Source organism: Gossypium hirsutum, chromosome A06 (genome assembly GCF_007990345.1).
Source record: "Gossypium hirsutum isolate 1008001.06 chromosome A06, Gossypium_hirsutum_v2.1, whole genome shotgun sequence".
In the NCBI taxonomy this organism is placed as follows: Eukaryota; Viridiplantae; Streptophyta; class Magnoliopsida; order Malvales; family Malvaceae; genus Gossypium; species Gossypium hirsutum.
This window is the reverse complement of record NC_053429.1, coordinates 93993092-94011969: the sequence shown is the minus strand read 5'-3', so window position 1 is coordinate 94011969 and position 18878 is coordinate 93993092. Positions and strand designations below refer to the sequence as shown.

General features: G+C 32.5%; 1 protein-coding gene across 2 annotated transcripts; it reads left to right on the top strand.

Annotated features, from left to right (window-relative positions):
* Positions 1-11423: 11423 nt before the first annotated feature.
* Positions 11424-15853, top strand: LOC107934246 (equilibrative nucleotide transporter 3). Of its 2 annotated transcripts, XM_016866624.2 has the most exons (10): positions 11424-11600; positions 11715-11784; positions 11894-11998; positions 14112-14267; positions 14361-14504; positions 14579-14684; positions 14777-14949; positions 15061-15209; positions 15312-15570; positions 15660-15853. In XM_016866624.2, the coding sequence occupies exons 2-10, from the start codon at positions 11743-11745 to the stop codon at positions 15771-15773; spliced, it is 1248 nt and encodes a 415-aa protein (XP_016722113.2). In that variant the 5' UTR covers positions 11424-11600; positions 11715-11742; the 3' UTR covers positions 15774-15853. The 2 variants fall into 2 exon arrangements, with proteins under 2 accessions (XP_016722113.2, XP_016722111.2); XM_016866622.2 differs by having other exon boundaries at positions 11496-11784.
* Positions 15854-18878: the final 3025 nt, after the last annotated feature.

Genomic DNA, 18878 nt, shown 5'->3' with positions numbered 1-18878 from the left:
ACATTTTTATACACATTCCATATCTTAGTCGAATACTCACAAAAGCAAAATTAACCAAATGTCATTCAACTTCCAAAGCTATGAAGTCATTATTTAATCATTTATACATATGCTCATAAAAGTAAGCTCAAAAATCATAATAAAACATTATGAATATGTACCTCTTATTTGGCCGAATATGCATGGCCATATTTACATATATATTTGTATCAAAGGTCGAATATTCATACTAAATTCACTTGAAATCCACATTTTCATTATACATAATTTGTAACAAGTTTCAAGTCACATACTTACCATATTGCAAGTAGACAACTAGCTAACCCATACCTGTCCTTTTAGCTCATTTTATACATTCAATCACAACTTAGCTTGGCCGGATGAACCATTCGGAATTGGATAGGATACTCGGATAATCACACATATCGTACAATGCCAACATCCCAGATGTGGTCTTACATGTAATCACATATCGATGCCATTTTCCCAGACAAGGTCTTACTCAAACATATATATCGGAATCACATACCGATGTCATAGTCTTACTCGCACACATATATTTGAATCCTATGTCATGACATATGTATCCCAACTATTCATAAGGTTCATACGGGGCTTTCAAACGTCGTAACTCGATCAGAATGAATTTAGAAATATAGTAATCAAGCTTTATCATGTTCGACCATAGCATATATAATTTCATGAATTTCATTTCAGCATGTACATTTAGTATTTAATTAAGATTAAATACGTCTATTTTCTTATAAACTTACCTCGGACGATATAAAACGGAACAAGGTAGTTAGTCTACAACTTTCGTCTTTCCCCAATCCAAATCCGATTTCTTTGGTTCTTCATCTAAACATATTCTAATTAAGCTCATTCAAACATATTTTCATTCAATTTAGTCCAAAAATACATAAAAGGGAAAATTACCATTTTACCCCTAACATTTACACTTTTTACAATTTAGTCTCTATTGCACAAAACACAAAATATACAAAATTTCATTATACCTATGTTGGGCCGAATTTTACCCATACTCATGCCAATCCATATATTTCATTTATTTCATATTTTAGTCCCTCAAATTATTATTTTTGCAATTTAGTCCGAATTACTCAAAATCATCAAAAAATCCAATACAAAACATGTTAAATATCTTTCATAATTCATCATCAAACAACAAAAATCACAAGCTCTCAACAATGGCATAACTCAAAATATTCATCAAAATAAAAAATTCAAGCATGGGTTTTATAGTACTCGATGCAACGATCTCAAAAACGTAAAAATTATCAAAAACTGAACAAAAACGAACCTTGATTGAGCTTGAGTATGTGCCGAACCCTAGGTTTATTTTCCCTTTTCTTTTGTTTTAATTTCGAAAATGGTTAAATAATATGAACATGGATTCCTTATTTTACTACATTATAACTTATTATAATTTAAAGTTTAATTTACATATATATCCTTAATGATATAATATAAAAACCATATAATATATGCCTTATACAGTCCTACCAATGTATTAATGGTATATTTACAACATAAATGCCCCAACTTAGAAAGCCACTAATAATTTAGTCCTTACGTTTTAAACTATCAAGTTTTTAATTTACGCGATTAAGTCCTTTTATTAAATTGGGCACTCAAATGATAAAATTAAATCACAAGAATTTCACAGATATAAATTCACACAAAATAAACACAGAAAATAATTTAAAATATTTTTTTGACTCGAATTTGTGGTCCCAAAACCACCGTTTCGATTAGGGTCTAAATCGAGTTGTTACATATCCGATCTATATCAACGTAACATGGACACATGAAACACGTCGTGAATCTTTTCCAACTTTAAGGGCAAGGCCAATCGGTAAGCAACAGGCCCTACTCTCTCGGTAATCTCATAAGGTCCTATAAAACGAGGGCTCAGCTTGCCTTTTCTACTGAATCTGAGGACTTTTCTCCACGGGGATACTTTAAAAAACGCCCTATCACCGACTTGAAACTCAATTTCCTTTCTTTTCAAATCCGCATAGGATTTCTGTCTATCAGAAGTGGCCTTCAAATAGTCACGAATCACCTTAACTTTCTCTTCGGTTTCTTTGATTAAATCAACCTCGTGAATCTGATTTTTTTTAAGTTCAGTCCAATATAAGGGCGTCTAACACTTGCATCTATATAAAGCCTCATAAGGCGCCATTTTCAAACTCGACTGGTAATTATTGTAGGCAAACTCTACCAACAATAAGTACTTTTCCCAACTGCCTTGAAACTCGAGAACACAACACCGCAACATGTCTTCTAAGATCCGAATCACTCTTTCTGATTGACCGTCGGTTTGCAGGTGAAATACCGTACTAAAATTCAGTTTTGTTCCCAATGCCTCTTGTAACTTCTTCCAAAACCGCGAGGTAAACCTCGGATCTCTATTCTAAATAATCGACAAGGGTACTCCATGGAGTCTCATAATCTTGGAAACATACAATTTAGCTAATTTCTCAAGAGAATAGCCAGTACTGGTATAAAATGTGTCGACTTTGTTAATCTATCAACAACGACCTAAACAGAATCCTTTTTCCTTGGCGTCAAAGGCAACCCTGACACAAAATCCATTGTTACACCGTCCCATTTCTACTGGGAACCATCACAGGCTGAAGTAAACCTGAGGGTACTTGGTGTTCGGCCTTCACTTGTTGACAAACTAGACATTAGAAACAAACTTCGAAATGTCTCTTTTCATTCCTGATCAGCAGTACATTTTCTTCAAGTTATTATACATTTTCACAGTACCTGGATGGATAGATAAGCAACCACTATGTGCTTCTCGTAAAATCTTCTGAATAATCTCATCATCCTTAGGCACACAAATCCTGTCTCGGTACATCATGCAACCGTCGGTACCAACATAAAATTCTGACTCATTTCTCGTCTCACACTGAGCCATCTTAGCTTGTAAATCCTTATCAACTTTCTGAGCTTCATAAATCTCTTGAAGGAACATTGGTTTAGCTCTCATCTCGGCTAGAATTGAACCATCATCAATCATGGTCAATTGAGTATTCATAGCCTCAAGGCGAATAATGATTTCCTACTCAATGCATCGGTGACTACATTCGTCTTTCCGGGGTGGTAGTCGATCACCAACTCGTAATCGTTTATCAACTCCAACCATCTTCATTGTCATAAATTCAGCTCCTTTTGAGTCATCATACTTTAAACTCTTATGGTCAGAAAATACCCAGCATCGCTCGTGCATACAAATGGTGTCTCCAAATTTTTAACGTGAACACGATGGCGGCAACTCCAAATTGTGGGTCGGGTAATTTTTCTCGTGCGGTTTAATTTGTCTCAACGCATATGCTATCATTTTGCCTTTTTGCATAAGCACGCATCCCAATCCATTTAAGGAGGCATCGTTATACACCACGAATTATTTTCCCGGTTCCGTTGCACTAAAACTGGAGCTTCGGTCAACAAGGTCTTTAGTTTCTCGAAACTTTGTTGGCACTTCTCCGTCCATTCAAACTTGACATCTTTTTGTAACAACTTTGTCATCAGAGTAGCTATCATTGAGAATCCATTTACAAATCTTCTGTAGTACCCAGCCAAACCTTAAAAGCTTTGAATCTTTGACACACTCCTCAGCAGTTTCCACTCAACGATAGTTGAGATCTTATCGGGTCAACTCTGATCCCGTCACCCGACACCATGTGTCCCAAGAATCTGACCTCTCATAGCCAAAATTCACTTTTACTAAACTTGGCATACAACTGCTTATCTCTTAAGGTTTTTAAAATCATCCTCAAATGCTCTACGTGCTCACTCTCATCATGCGAATAAATCAATATGTCATCGATAAAGACCACCATGAACTTATCCAAATACTGCCGGAAAATGCGATTTGTCGAATCCATAAATACCGCAGGGGCATTTGTTAAACCGAAGGGCATGACAAGGAACTCATAGTGCCCGTACCTAGTCTTAAGCGTAGTTTTTGGTACATCTTTCTCCTTTACTCTGAGCTGGTAATAACTGGACTTCATGTCTATCTTGGAAAACACGGTGGCTCCTTTCAATTGATTAAAAAAATCATCGATCCTTGGCAAGAGATACTTGTTCTTCACTGTCACCTTGTTGAGCTGTCTGTAGTCTATACATAACCTCAACGACTCGTCTTTCTTTTTCACAAAGAGCACTAGAGCACCCCATGGAGAAAAGCTCAATCTCGCAAAACCTTTATCCGTTAACTCTTATAGTTGAACTTTCAACTCCTCTAACTCTGTCGGATCCATCCTATATGGAGCAATCGAGATAGGTGCCGTGCCAGGGACTAATTCAATTCCAAATGCAACTTCCCTCACCGGAGGCAATCCGGGTAATTCCTCCAGAAACACATCTGAGAACTCACATACCACTAGTATTGACTCGATCTTCAATTCATATGTTTGAATATTCAATACAAAAGTGAGGTAAGCTTTATATCCTTTTCTCAAATATCTCTCTGCAGTCATAGATGATATTACTACAGGCAAATTGTCTAATTCATCCATTTCAACCCAAAGAACATCCCCGCTCCCACATTTCAACTCGATAACTTTTAGTCCACAGTCCGCTATAACACCATGAGAAGTTAACCAATCCATCCCAAGGATTACATCAAATTCATTAAACGGCAACAACATTAAGTTAGCCAGTAAACAATGACCTTTAATCATCAAGGGACAATTTGTACACACTTGGTCAACCAATACATGTTTGCCTAAAGGGTTGGACACTTTTACCACAAATTCAGTGGACTCAACTATCGCACTCATACAGGTTATCAATTTCATACAAATATAGGAATGGGTAGACCCCAGGTCAATCAAAGCAACAGCAGATATATCATGGATAGAAAAGGTACCCGTAATCACATCGGGAGACTTTGCCTTTTCACGGGCACGTATAGCATAAGTCCTTATAGGAGCTCTTCCCTTGGACCTCACAGCAGCATCTCTAGGTGCACCTCTACTGCTAGCCCTACTTCCCGGGTTCTTATGTGGTCTACCCCTTGAAGAAGCGTTACCCAATCTCACACTTTGATCCTTACTTTCTCGACCATCTCGGGATAGCTATGACTAAAATGGTCCAATGACCCACATTTAAAGCATCTTCTTTCATTACCTCTGTACTCATCAAAATGACGTCTGCCGCACTGTGAAAATTCTGGTCTATTTAGGCGAGTACTACTAACACTTGCGATAGAAGTGGTTTGGGCTTTTGTCACTACGTACTGCTTATTCTTGCACTTGGTCGAGAACCCCACTGACGCGTTTGGTCGAGTAGGAAACTCTCTCAATCTCTTGGATGAGGTTTGATGTGATTTCCCCATCTGTCTTTTCTTTGAGTCACGAGACTCAATGCCAGCTTTTCTCTTCTCTTTGGCCAATTTTTCAGCCTTACAAGCTCTCTCGATAAGTACCATAACTCCCTCAAATCTAAAATACCAACTAATAAACGGATGTCTTCGTTCAGACCATCTTCAAACCTCTTGCACATAATGGCTTCTGTAGATACGCACTCTCGCGCATATTTGCTGAGCCTTACAAACTCACGCTCGTACTCAGTCACCATCATATGGCCTTCCTTCAGCTCAAGGAATTCTTTCCTCTTTTGATCTATGAACCTTTGACTAATCTACTTTTTATGAAACTCCTCCTAGAAGAAATCCCAAGTTACTCTCTCTTTCTCGGTACCACTTAAAAGAGGGTATTCCACCATTGATAGGCCGAATCTCATAAGAGTGACACTACACACTTCATACACTACTCAGACGTGCACGATAATTCGTCAAATACCCTAATGGTATTTTCCAACCAAAACTCGACCCTCTCTGGATCATCATCAATATTTTCCCAAAATTCCTCAGCCCCATGCTTATGAATTTTGTCTACTGGAGGTTTCTCTCTTCTAGCCATTTCTGCTACTTGAGGAGCTATAGGGATGGGTTGAGGAATTAGAGGAGGTGGGGGAGGTGGAGTATTCAAATTTCGCATGAATAAACTCTGAGTACCACGCGTCCATCATATGGAGGTAAGCTTCTTTAACCCCTCCGCCCTGACTCATTGTCACGGGCACACTATCAACTGGCGCGGTCCTTTCAGCGGGAGTCGGCGCATTACTTTTCACGTCATCCGCCGTAGCCACATCAGGATCCATTTACTATATATGAAAACACAATGTATTTCGTCAGAAGTCGTCACACTATCAATATACAATTATGGCATGTATAGCTAGACTCGTACTCTTGCTAGCTTAGTCCTAGAATCGACTAAATCATGGCTATGATACCACTAAATGTAACACCCCTCACCCGAGTCTGAGGCCGGGACTAGGCACAAGGTATTACCTAACTTAAAAGCATGCATATGATCATTTTTGAATTATAAAAACTAAATCAAATTTAAAACTTTTCGCTCTTAATCTAAAAATTCTTAATATGGGCCTACAAGGCCCAAATCATTCTTGGGAAACTATCTGGGATTAAATCAAACATCTTTAAAGGCTTTGAAAAGACTGTAACTTGAGATAGATGCACATGCCTATGTGGAAAGATGACATGCCAGTGTGGCCATTTTGACCTAGCCATGCTGAAGGCCCGTGTGATTCACACAGCCTAAGCACAATGGGACACGCCCGTGCCCCAAGCCCGTGTGAATTAAATTCCAAATTCAAACCTACAGGAGTTTTCATATGGCCGAGCGCACACCGGTATCTATAGCTTGTGTCCCTTACACAACCATAACACGCTCGTGTTGCAGCCCGAGTGTAAAAACCTTGACATTCTATTTCTAACGTCAGCAACCAATTTGAGACACCCGGCCAAGGCACACGCCTGTGGCCAAAGGCCGTGTCCTCTACACGGCTGAGACACACGGCGGTGTCTCTGCTCATGTGTTTACTACCATGCATACTGACTTGCAAATTCGAGGTGCAGGGGACACACGGTCGAATAACACGCCCATAGGGCTGATCTTGTGTCACACATGGCCTAGGCACATGCCCGTGTGTCTAGCCGTGTGGACAAAAATAGGCTATCTACCAAGCCTTTTTGCCACCCTTACTTACATCTACCTATAAAGTAATACATACCACCAATTTACACAGCAACACAAAGCCAATTCAACCATAACACGATATCTAATACAACCACATTACACTTTGACAATCTATCAAGAACTTGATTAGTTTTACGATTACTCATCTACAAAATTATCATCATTTGCACTTATCAATAACCAATATTAGCCACCATCCATGGCATTATACAAAATGACTTAAGAGCTATGACAAGCCACTCATTTGGCCTAAAACAATGTGACTATTACAAAAAGACTAGCTCCTATACATGCATTAATCAAAATGATAAAACTAGCTATACCAATTGCTTTAGGGATAGTGTGACTGGCTTCTTTGACGTAAGACGATGACACACGAGCTACTTTGGCAGCACTATAAGAAAATAGAAAGGAAGAGAGGTAAGCATAAAGCTTAGTAAGTCGTATGCAATAATAAGTAACTATAAGATACCATAAGGGATCATACTCCCAACATATCTCGATTTACTCATGAAAGTAAGGATTCATAAACACTACTTGCTCATATTTATTTCTCACCAACCATACAATATTGGTTTGAATTCACATCTCATAATTCGTGTAAAATACACAGGTAGTCATATGCATAACTTACTCACTTTCCTCCTTTACTAAACATACAACATAAATGAAGCTCGAATGTCGTAATTCACATTTAGGTACCTATACCACTTATCACATGGTCATAAGTTCTCTCATTTTGATATAAACCATAAATTTCTCGTTGAACCATTTGGAATACTATAGGATATTCAATAGCCCCAAACATGGGATAAAATGTTGATGCCATGTCCCAGACATGGTCTTACACTAGTTAGCACATCAAAGTAGATGCTATGTCCTAGACAGGTCTTACACTGACTTTCATACATCGAGGCCGATGCTGTATCCTAGACAGGTCTTATATTGGCTCTCATCTATCGGTGTCAAAGCCATGTCCCAGAAAGGTCTTACACTGACACTCAACAAGTTGATGCCATGTCCTAGACAGGTCTTACACTATCTTGTATATCTCGAGGCTGATGCATGTCCCACACATATCTTACAGTAGCTCTCGTCTCAATGTCGATGCATGTCCCAGACATGTCTTACACTGACTCTCATAATGTGGCCGATGCATGTCCCAGACATGTCTTACACTAGTACACTTATCACCCAATGTCATGGCATGAATACACAAATTTATTCCTAATGTTCAACCAGGAGTCTTTATTACATTAATTTCTCAACATGCATACTCAAATTCACAAATCAAAACAATTTATGCAATATCAATTCAATTACACATCATAACAATATAGTTGCATTATTAACATACAACTTACATCAGATTACAAAATGTAGGTAATTAGACGATTTACTTTACTTGCTTGGCCTTCCCCTAGTCTAAGTCCAATTTTCGTGTTTCTTGATCTAAAATAATGAAATTTACTCATTTAACCTCTAAATAAATTTAAGCAATCATAAATTCACATTTTTGGCAAAATGACCATTTCACCCCTAGGCTCGAAAATCGATTTTTATTGAATTTCTTCAAATCTTAAGCCTAGCTGACCCCTTTTTTACTCTTATAGTGACCCAAAATTCCCATTGTTTAACAACATTACTATTCATTTTACAAACTTTACAAAATGGTTCTATTAGGGTTTTCATGAGAAGTCTTTTCACAAAAGTTGGTTACTACACAACTAAGATTCATTTTCTTCCATAAAAACTCAGCAAACATCATAAATCCTTTCATTGAAAATCCCTAGACTATCAACCATTTTGCAAAATGGTCCCCCCATTAGCTAGCTCATGCCATAAGGGTTCTAAAAGTACCAAAATTATCAAAAATACGCATCTAAATCACTTACTTGAGAGAGATATAAGTTGTTGAAATTTCAAGCTTCCAAAACCGTAAGAATGGCTGAAAATTTTGGTGGAGGAGAAAGGAAGAATGAAAAAGATGAAGGCTAGTCTCTAGGGTATTATTTTATCATACATTAAGTTAACAACTCCTTTGACCATTTGATTTTCTTGTCCCCTATGGCCGCCCATCAGCTTCTAAAGGGTCTAATTGCACTTTCAAGACCCCCAATTTTGGTTTCTAGCTATGTGGTACATCTACCAAGTAAAATATAACTTTTACCCCTTATGCGATTTAGTCATTTTTCGAAATTAAGCTCACAAATGCTAAAATTACCTCACCAAAATTTTCATGCACTAATATAATCATGCTATAACACCAAAATAATAATAAAAATAATTTCTTGACTTCAAATTTGTGGTCTCAAAAGCACTATTCTGACTAAACCCAAAATTAGACTATTACAGTAATATTCACCATATAAGTAATTTTTTAATTTGAAAATGCCATAATTAAATTGAACAAAAATCATTTGATTATTTGATCCACTAAACTTTCTAATGTTAAAAATATAAAAAAAAACTGTAAAGTAGGAGCATAATTAAACTTTTTATATAAAACAATTGAACCAATCACTCTCCATATTAGAAAATGTTAGCAAAAACTCAAATTTTAGGTGCCACTTTATCAGTCAACTCTTGAAGAAAAAACGATTTTTCTAATCACTTTTATTTCGATTAATTGCATGATTTTTAAGTTAAATTAATCGATAATTAAAATTTTAAAAACTTATTAATTAATTTTTAATCAAATTAAATTTGACCACTAATCAATTGACTAAATTAGATTGATTCAATGATTAATTAAATTTTAATTGAATTATCAACATCCTTACCCTTAATTCAAAAATTAAATGGAGTTAAAAATAATATATTTTTTTAAATTTTTTTAAAAAGTGGTATTTACCACTAATTTTACCATTGGGTTATCCTTAATTTTCTTTACTTTTTTTGGTAGCCTAAAGTAAATCGCTAGGTTGCCTTAGCTTGGAAACTTGTAGGCTGCCCATGTGGGCCACTCCTTATCATAATTCCATGGCCATCAATATCTAATCATATGGTATGCTTTTACATTAATAAATATCTATGCGCTGATCGTTCCATCGATACACATGCCGAGGAGTCCATAACTATTGCTTGCCTTTCTTCTGCAAATGATAGTTATGATAATTTTGAATTCAAATTAATAAGTTAAATGATTTTATTTTTTATTCATTTGAACTCAATTTTTTTTAAAAAAATTCGGTTACTGCCCATTTACGATGACAGCTGCTTTGTTCTTTTATATCTGCCTTTTCCACCTTATTTCCATTTCTCCCAACTCCACCTATTGGAGTTCACATTCATTAATTGGCACTAAAGAATACCTCAGCTTATCTTGTTGACTTTCTTATACAGTGGAGCACAAAATACTCCTACTAAATATTTTCTCTCATCGTCTTAACTCCTTTGATTAAATCCTATTTTTAATACAATAATAATAAATATATATGTTTGTGATGATTATAGTTGAGTTGCGCCTTTTGAATATTTATTAATTTAATTGCGAATATTAATCATTGAATGTAACTTTTCTTTTTAAAATTTATTTTCTTTTAAATTTCAACTACATATTGATCATTAGTCATTAGATATAAATCGAATTTCAATATCATTAAATAAGTAAGTGTAATAATTCAAGTTGCTTAATTGGAATCACCAGCAATCACACTAATTTCATCCCAAAAAGGAATTTTTTTTTTGTAATTTTCATGAATAAGGAAAGAATCTTTTATATAAAGCAAAATTTTTTATTTCAAATTAAGTATAATAATAAATTTAGTAGTTAATATTTATATTTTTATTAATTTAATTTTTATTTTTATTATTTAAATTTGATTATTAGTCTTTAAAAATGAAAATATTAATTAAAATATTAATTTTTAATAATGTTGGCGTAGCAACTCACATGACAGTTTACGTGCGCTTCATGCTAACGTGTCACTATTTATCTAATATTCTATGCCAACAAATAATCTAAAATTTTTAAAAAAAAATTTAAAATAAAAAAAAATTTAGCCTAAAATATGTGGACAATTTTTTTAAAAAATAATTTAATTAATATTTTCATAAAAAATAATTAAATTGTTTTCTGAAAACTAAATTTAACTAAAAAATAAAGAGTAAAAATAAAAAAATATAAATATTAAAAATTAAAATTATACCTTTAAATTATTCATATCAATAAATAATTACCTTAACTCCATAACTTTCGTATACGGATCCAGCAAAGCTTAACTCGGCCACAACATTAATATGATAAATAATTAATAAAAAATAATGCATTAAATATAATGATCTAAAACGGATCCCATCATAAATTATAATCAATTTTGTTTTTGTACATATGGATTTCCTTTTCTTGAGAGAGGGAAAAGAATCTTTATTTATATAATGGTATCTCTTCCTTCATTTATTGTTTTTCCCTTACAAAGTCATGTTGTTGCCTTTCACACCCTCTATTATACTATTCAGCTGTTCACACTTCACATCATCCTTCTAAATATAACTGTAAGCTCTTCTGTGTATATATATTTTTTTCCATTCTTGCTTATGACCCGCCTTGGTTGAAGAACACCCAGTTTTGATTATCACTACAAAGTTAAGGTCTTCGTTTTCTGACAGAATCTTGAAGAATACCCAGCAAGTAAACATGACTAATGTTTATGGAGGAGAATCCCCTTCAAGGCTTGAGGTTTGTGCTTTCTCGTCTTGTTCGTTTGAGTTATCAATGAGCTTAGAGTTATCTTTTTAAATTTAATTACATGTATTATTGACTTAGTTTATTGTTAAAAAAAAATCAGGGAAAACTGAGTGCCATGATTGTTTGTTGGATTCTGGGATTTGGATCTCTCATCTCTTGGAATAGTATGCTCACAATGGGAGATTATTATTATAATTTGTTTCCTGTAAGTAAACTCTTCTTACTTTGTGTTTAATGTTTATTCTTTAATTTTTTTTTCAAATGATATATATGGTTTTAAACATAAATTTTAATTTTTTTTGAATTACAAGTTTACGTCTTTTTATCTTTCCACAGATATTATAATATATTCTTTTTCTCTTTTATTGAATTTAAAACATAAGATAATGAAAATTTTAATATTTATCCCATAGTAGAGTTATATTTATTGACTATTAGTATAAATTCATAAAAGTTGTGTCATGGTCAAATTCAATTGATCTTTTTCTATATATGCAAAATCCGGCTGGGCTTTTGTGTGTGTTTTTATTATTAAATCTTAATTTCTTAATAATGGTATTTTTATTCTTATTTCTAAGAATAATATTATTTATCAAGTAAAAAATTTATAAGTTAACTCAACATTACCTTCATTTCCCTTCTATTTTCTCTGTCTTCCTTTTATATAATATTTTTTAGATGAAAGGATTCATTTACAGCAGTTTTATATATTTTTGTATTGTAGCTTAAAATTTTCTGATTATTTATTTTATATAAAAAACTTTCAATTATTTAATAAATATTAATATATATAATATTCTAGATCAATATGATAAATGTCGAATTAGATTAAAAATTTACAAAAATAATAAGTACAATTATATTGATAAATGATTAGATTTTTTATTAAAACAAAAATCAAACCCAAAAATTGTGAAAAACACGTGTAAAATATATTTTTAATAAAAACCCCAAACCATAAATATTAAAATTTGATGATAAAAAATTGTTATAATTAAATTTGGAAGTATTTTTTTGGATAATTAAAATAAAAAGATAAATAGTGGGATGTAAACTCATAAAATATTATTATATTTGGTTGGCTTTAATTTTTGAGTATTTATATTTTTGATAACAATACATATTTATATATGAGCAATTATGCGCATAATATGATAAAAATAAATCCATTTTTGTGAATTTTGTGAAAAATAATAGGATGATTTACAACAATAAAAGAAGATTTATATGTTTACTTGCAACAAACGAGGATAAAGGAGATTATACGAAGTTTAAAAAATGGTAAATATTCTATTTTTAAAGTTAAAAATAGAGATGGTGGCAAAAAAAATAAAATAATTCTGCAATAAGAAAAAACTTCAATTTTTATTTTTTCGATACTGTTTAAATAGAAAAAAATGTAAAAGATATTTGAAAAAAATTTAAAAATGAAAAAGAAAATTAGAATAAACATAAAGGGCTGAATTTACTTGTGTATTTAAGTAATCTTTAGTTTTGTTTTTTAAACTATATATGTATAATTTTTTTCCTTAATATTTTATGTTGTTTTAACCATCTAAAATTCTTACAAATTATTGATACATAAATTGTTGTTATTGGAATTAGATCAGATAAACTAATTAGATTAATTCGATAAAAAATTAATTGATATAGGCTAGAAGTCTTTCAATGAATTATTATATAAAAAATTGATGGTTGAATGAATTTTATAATATTTTAATATTTAATTATTATTCAACCTACAATTGAATTAATTAAGGAAAAATTGATGATCTGATCAGTTTATTAGTATAACATTGAAATAAACCAGTCTATTTCATATTTGTCACTTTTATATCTATCTTCGTTGCTTGTCTTTTATTCACATTTTGTATATTTACTTTCTTTACTTTTTTTCTGGAATACTTCCTTTATTTTCTTAGTTTATATTTGTTTACTCATATTAATCATTTTAGTTAATTAACTGTTTTAATTTATTATGTTGAAATTAATTTTATACTTTTGAGAATTTATATTGGTATTATGAATATTAGTTATAACTTTTTAATGTTAATAGATTAAAATTAACTTAAAAAATTTCAAATAAGATTTTTTTTAAAGTTAATAATTTTTAATATAAATAATGACTATTTCATAACTATAGTTCGTTTTACAGGGTGACATTTTAATTGTCACAAAGATACATTCACTATCATGTTAATTAACTGCATATTCCAAGCATTAAACGTCGTTGTTCTGTCAATAGTTCAATACATATATTATCCAAATCTCATAAAAATGAGTTCCTAATCTGATGATGTGTATGTTTGCATTTGAAGGACTACCATCCTTCAAGGGTGCTTACTCTGGTTTATCAACCCTTTGCCTTTGGAACAATGTCAATATTGGCATACAACGAATCAAAGATTAATACTAGACGGAGGAACATATTTGGATACTCACTTTTCGTTGCAAGTACTTTCATGCTCTTAGTGGTAAAGTAAAACTGCTCCTTTATTTTACACACTCCATCATCCACTTCATTCTCCAACTAACCTCTATTTTTCCCCCCATCATTTCTTCGATAGTTAGATTTAGCTACATCAGGGAGAGGAGGACTTGGATCTTTCATTGGTATATGTGTTATTGTTGCTTTTTTTGGAGTTGCAGATGCCTGTGTTCAAGGTGGAATTGTTGGCGATTTGTCTTTCATGCTCCCTGACTTTATCCAGGTTGGTTTTCTTTATTTTCTTTAACACTTGATTAACAGTTGATTTAACGGTTAATTGTTGGTTTTATGATTCAGTCCTTCTTTGCTGGTTTGGCTGCATCTGGTGCCTTGACCTCTGCTTTAAGGCTTATCACAAAAGCAGCCTTTGAAAAGTCTAACAATGGTCTTCGTAAAGGGGCAAGTATGTGCCTTTTCTTTGCTATTTGACAAAACCGTCATTAATTTGGCTACGTCTGTTAGTTCGTTGAAACAAAAATTCTCTCCTTTTTGCAGTGTTGTTTCTAGCTATTTCTACATTATTTGAGTTCCTATGTGTCCTATTGTATACATATTTCTTCCCCAAATTGCCAATAGTGAAGTACTTCCGCTCCAAGGCAGCTTTAGAAGGATCAAAAACTGTTCAAGCTGATCTTGCGGCTGCTGGTATCCAAACAAAAGAAGACCATGTAAATACTGACCTTTACCAAATATTTCTCAAAACCGCTTTTAACCTTGCTTTAAGTTAATACAACTTCCTTCTTATTCTTCTTTTTTTTTTTTTTTTCTCATTTTCACAGAATGAACAGAATGAGAGGCTAAGCAACAAACAATTATTCATTCAAAACATAGATTATGCGCTTGACCTATTTCTAATATACGTCTTAACACTATCGATTTTCCCTGGATTCTTATACGAAAACACTGGTGAACATAAGTTGGGTACATGGTAAGTTTTCATTCATTCAGTGAAATGACATTTGAAGTTGCTTTACCTAAAGATCTAAATATCCACTTGCAGATAAATATGATACGATTGATGTGTTTCTAGGTATCCACTTGTGTTGATAGCATCTTACAATGTGTGGGATTTGATATCAAGATATCTTCCCCTTGTGAAATTCTTGAAGATAGAGTCAAGGAAAGGCCTTACGATTGCAATACTTTCTCGTTTCTTACTGATCCCTGCTTTTTACTTCACTGCCAAGTATGGTGATCAAGGATGGATGATATTGCTCGTATCATTCCTGGGATTAACAAATGGTCACCTTACGGTCTGCGTGATGACTGCAGCACCTAAATGTTACAAGGTTAGTGTTGGCATAGTAAGTTGCAGTATGAAATTTATCGTAATATTCTTTGTAATCTCTAACAAAAATTTCTTGTTTTCTTTTGACAGGGGCCTGAACAAAATGCCTTGGGTAATATACTAGTGCTATGTCTATTACTTGGGATATTTGCAGGGGTTTCTTTGGATTGGTTGTGGCTCATTGGTAAAAAGAATGCCTTTTAAAAGATTCAAGGCTTAGGTTGTTATATGATGTAGAAATTTGATTTTTCACAAATGCTGAAATATTAGATTTTATCTTTTAATTTGTGAGAATGTTGAACAATGCCATGCCGCTATAACCAACCTTCGAGATGCTTAATATTTTAATCTAATTCTTTAAAAAAAAAGTAATATACTTAGCTTTAGAAAGTAATATAGTTAGATTAAAATCGACTTGCAAATTAGTTTAAAATCAGTTATACATTCAAGAAGTGAATTAAAATTATAAATACTATTAATAAAGTATAACAAAAAAAAAGTGTTTGACCTCTATTTGTTGATGGAGATTGTAACACCTCTCACCCGTATTCGTCGTCGAATTAGGGTTACAAAGCATTACCGATCAAAATATAGTTCAGAACAATCATTAATTACTATTCATACATAAAGTGATATATTTTCCTTTACAAAATTTTTCCATACTCAAATTAATAACCATCCTCTTATTCATACAAGTCAAATTCGTTTATATAAAGCACATAACCAATTAAAATCAAACATGTATTATTAATCATATTACATATACGAACCATGCTTCAAAATTCAACCATATCAATGTCATGAATATAATCAAATTTTCGAACCAATTAACTTACATAAAAACCATACTACATATTCTTTATTTTATATACAAAATTCGAACCTTATGAGCATCAAATTTCATAGCATGCAAATGACTAAATCATTAACCAACATTTTTCATCTCATGTACCAAACATGCATTAATACTCCCCTTAGTACAATTTCATTACTTCATCTAAATACTAAACATACCATTTTGCTTATCTATACCCATCCGCAATTTAATCCAACCAACCATATCACATGGCATAATATTCATTAACATATAAGACTATAGTTAACATTACATCATGGCCAACTATACTTTTAATGCTTCCATATTATACGCATATCATCCTAAAAACAAAAGTCATTTCCAATCTCAAATACCAAGCCATAATTATCCCACTCTATTAACTATTTAATGAACAAACCAATTCGTATATTATGCACTTTCACACAATAATCTAAGTTAAACTATCCACACGTCTTTATAGTCATACATATATATATATAACACATAAACAAGCATCACTTAATAACCAAATACAATTATAATTATTGCCAACTCATGCGAATTACACTAAAGCCACATTAAACATTTTTGAACACAAATAACAAATCAAAGTACAAGACTAATTATCATGCCCAAAAATACATATTCACAACCAATAAATTAGCCATCTATTCGGTCATCAAATTTAACCTCAATAAGTTATAACATTTTATAGTTAATTAACATTATTAACTAGACATATTATACTTGCTCAAATGATCGACCAAACATCCATAAACATAGTCATCTTTTGCCACTAAATACCGTACCAAATGACCATTTTCACAAGAAATTACTTATACATACTTAGCCTATAGGAACATATTCATTATATCAAAAACACACGCATCCACTAATCATTACTGCCGAATCATATAACTGAACACACCATACATATATACCATGAAACATACTTCCCAAAATGAGTTTATATCATGAACGAAAATACATCATATTGAACATCATTATCAAGACATCTTCGCATGGCTATTTATAAACAATTCAAAACTAACCATAACAAAACTAGCCTATACATGCTATATGTCTTAGTTACAAACTTCAAAAGTATTGAATAATGGTCGATAGTGTGACGATGATCCCTGACGATCCCCGAGCTCAAAACTAGCTTTATATATCTATAAAACAGAGAAAGAATGCACAAAATAAGCTTTGAAAGTTTAGTAAGCCATAAACAAATTATTCATCACAAGAACACATAAAACACAATTCGAATAGGCCAAATTTAGCTAATCTTATACACATATACAATCACTTTTCTCATATAATCCATATTACCACATCAATTAACTCGCCTTTTTTTTCAATGAATATATAAACCTCATACGTACCTGAATTATTTAGATCAAATTCACCTTCGGTCTCGATTTGACATTGCCTGATGAACTATTCAGAATTGTTAGGGATACACGGAAATCATATAAAGCTCATACAATGCCATATCCAAGATATGGTCTTACATGTTAACACATATCGATGCCACTGTCCCAGACAGGGTCTTATACGAATCATATACGATGCCAATGTCCCAGACATGGTCTTACACATTTTCTCACTTTGATGCCAATGTCCCAGACATGGTCTTACATGAAATCACATCTCTAAAGCCTTATGTCATGACATCAGTATTTGATACATTTCCTAAGGTTCGTTCGAGGCTTACGACTTCGTAATTAAATCAATCGATGCACGAAACTAGTCAACCAATGCTCAAATCAATTCGGTAACATATATTTTAATACATACAATTCAATTTGGCTACATATAATATATATACATTTGAATTTAAGAACATTAATTACTTATAAACTTACCCCGTTTGGAAACGAACGGATCAGAACGACTATTCAACAACTTTTGACTTCCCCCGATCCAAATCCAATTTCTTCTTTTCTTAATCTAAATAAATTTAAATTTAACTTATTTAATTACATATTCATTCAATTTCACCCAAAAATACATAAATGAACATTTTTCACTTTAGCCCCTAACATTTCACATTTTCTCAATTTTAGTCTCTATTTCAAAACAACTCAAAATACACAAAATTTCAACATGCTCATGTTAAGCAGAATTTTCCTTAGGTCCTTAGCAGCCCATTAATTTCATTTATTTCATATTTTGACCCCTCAATTTACAAATTTCACAATTTAGTCCTTAACAAGCATTTTTTTTTCAAAAAATCACTTAATAAACTATGATAATCTAATAACAAATATTTATTTTTCATCATCAAACAACAAAAACATCAATATATCAACAGTGGAAAATCAAAAATTCATCATCAAATCCGAAAATTAAAGCATGGCTAACTAGTATACGAAGCAACAATCTCAAAAACATAAAAATTATCAAAAACCGAGCAAAGAACATACCTAATTTAGAACATCAAAGTGCCGAACTTGCAAGCTTCAGAATAGTTTCTTTTTCTTCTT

Coding starts and splice junctions, on each gene's coding strand:
- LOC107934246 (XM_016866624.2), top strand. CDS start 11,743: ATGACTAATGTTTATGGAGGAGAATCCCCTTCAAGGCTTGAG. Junction 14,505..14,578: donor TGCTCCCTGACTTTATCCAG/GTTGGTTTTCTT, acceptor TTTATGATTCAG/TCCTTCTTTGCTGGTTTGGC. Junction 15,571..15,659: donor CAGCACCTAAATGTTACAAG/GTTAGTGTTGGC, acceptor TTCTTTTGACAG/GGGCCTGAACAAAATGCCTT.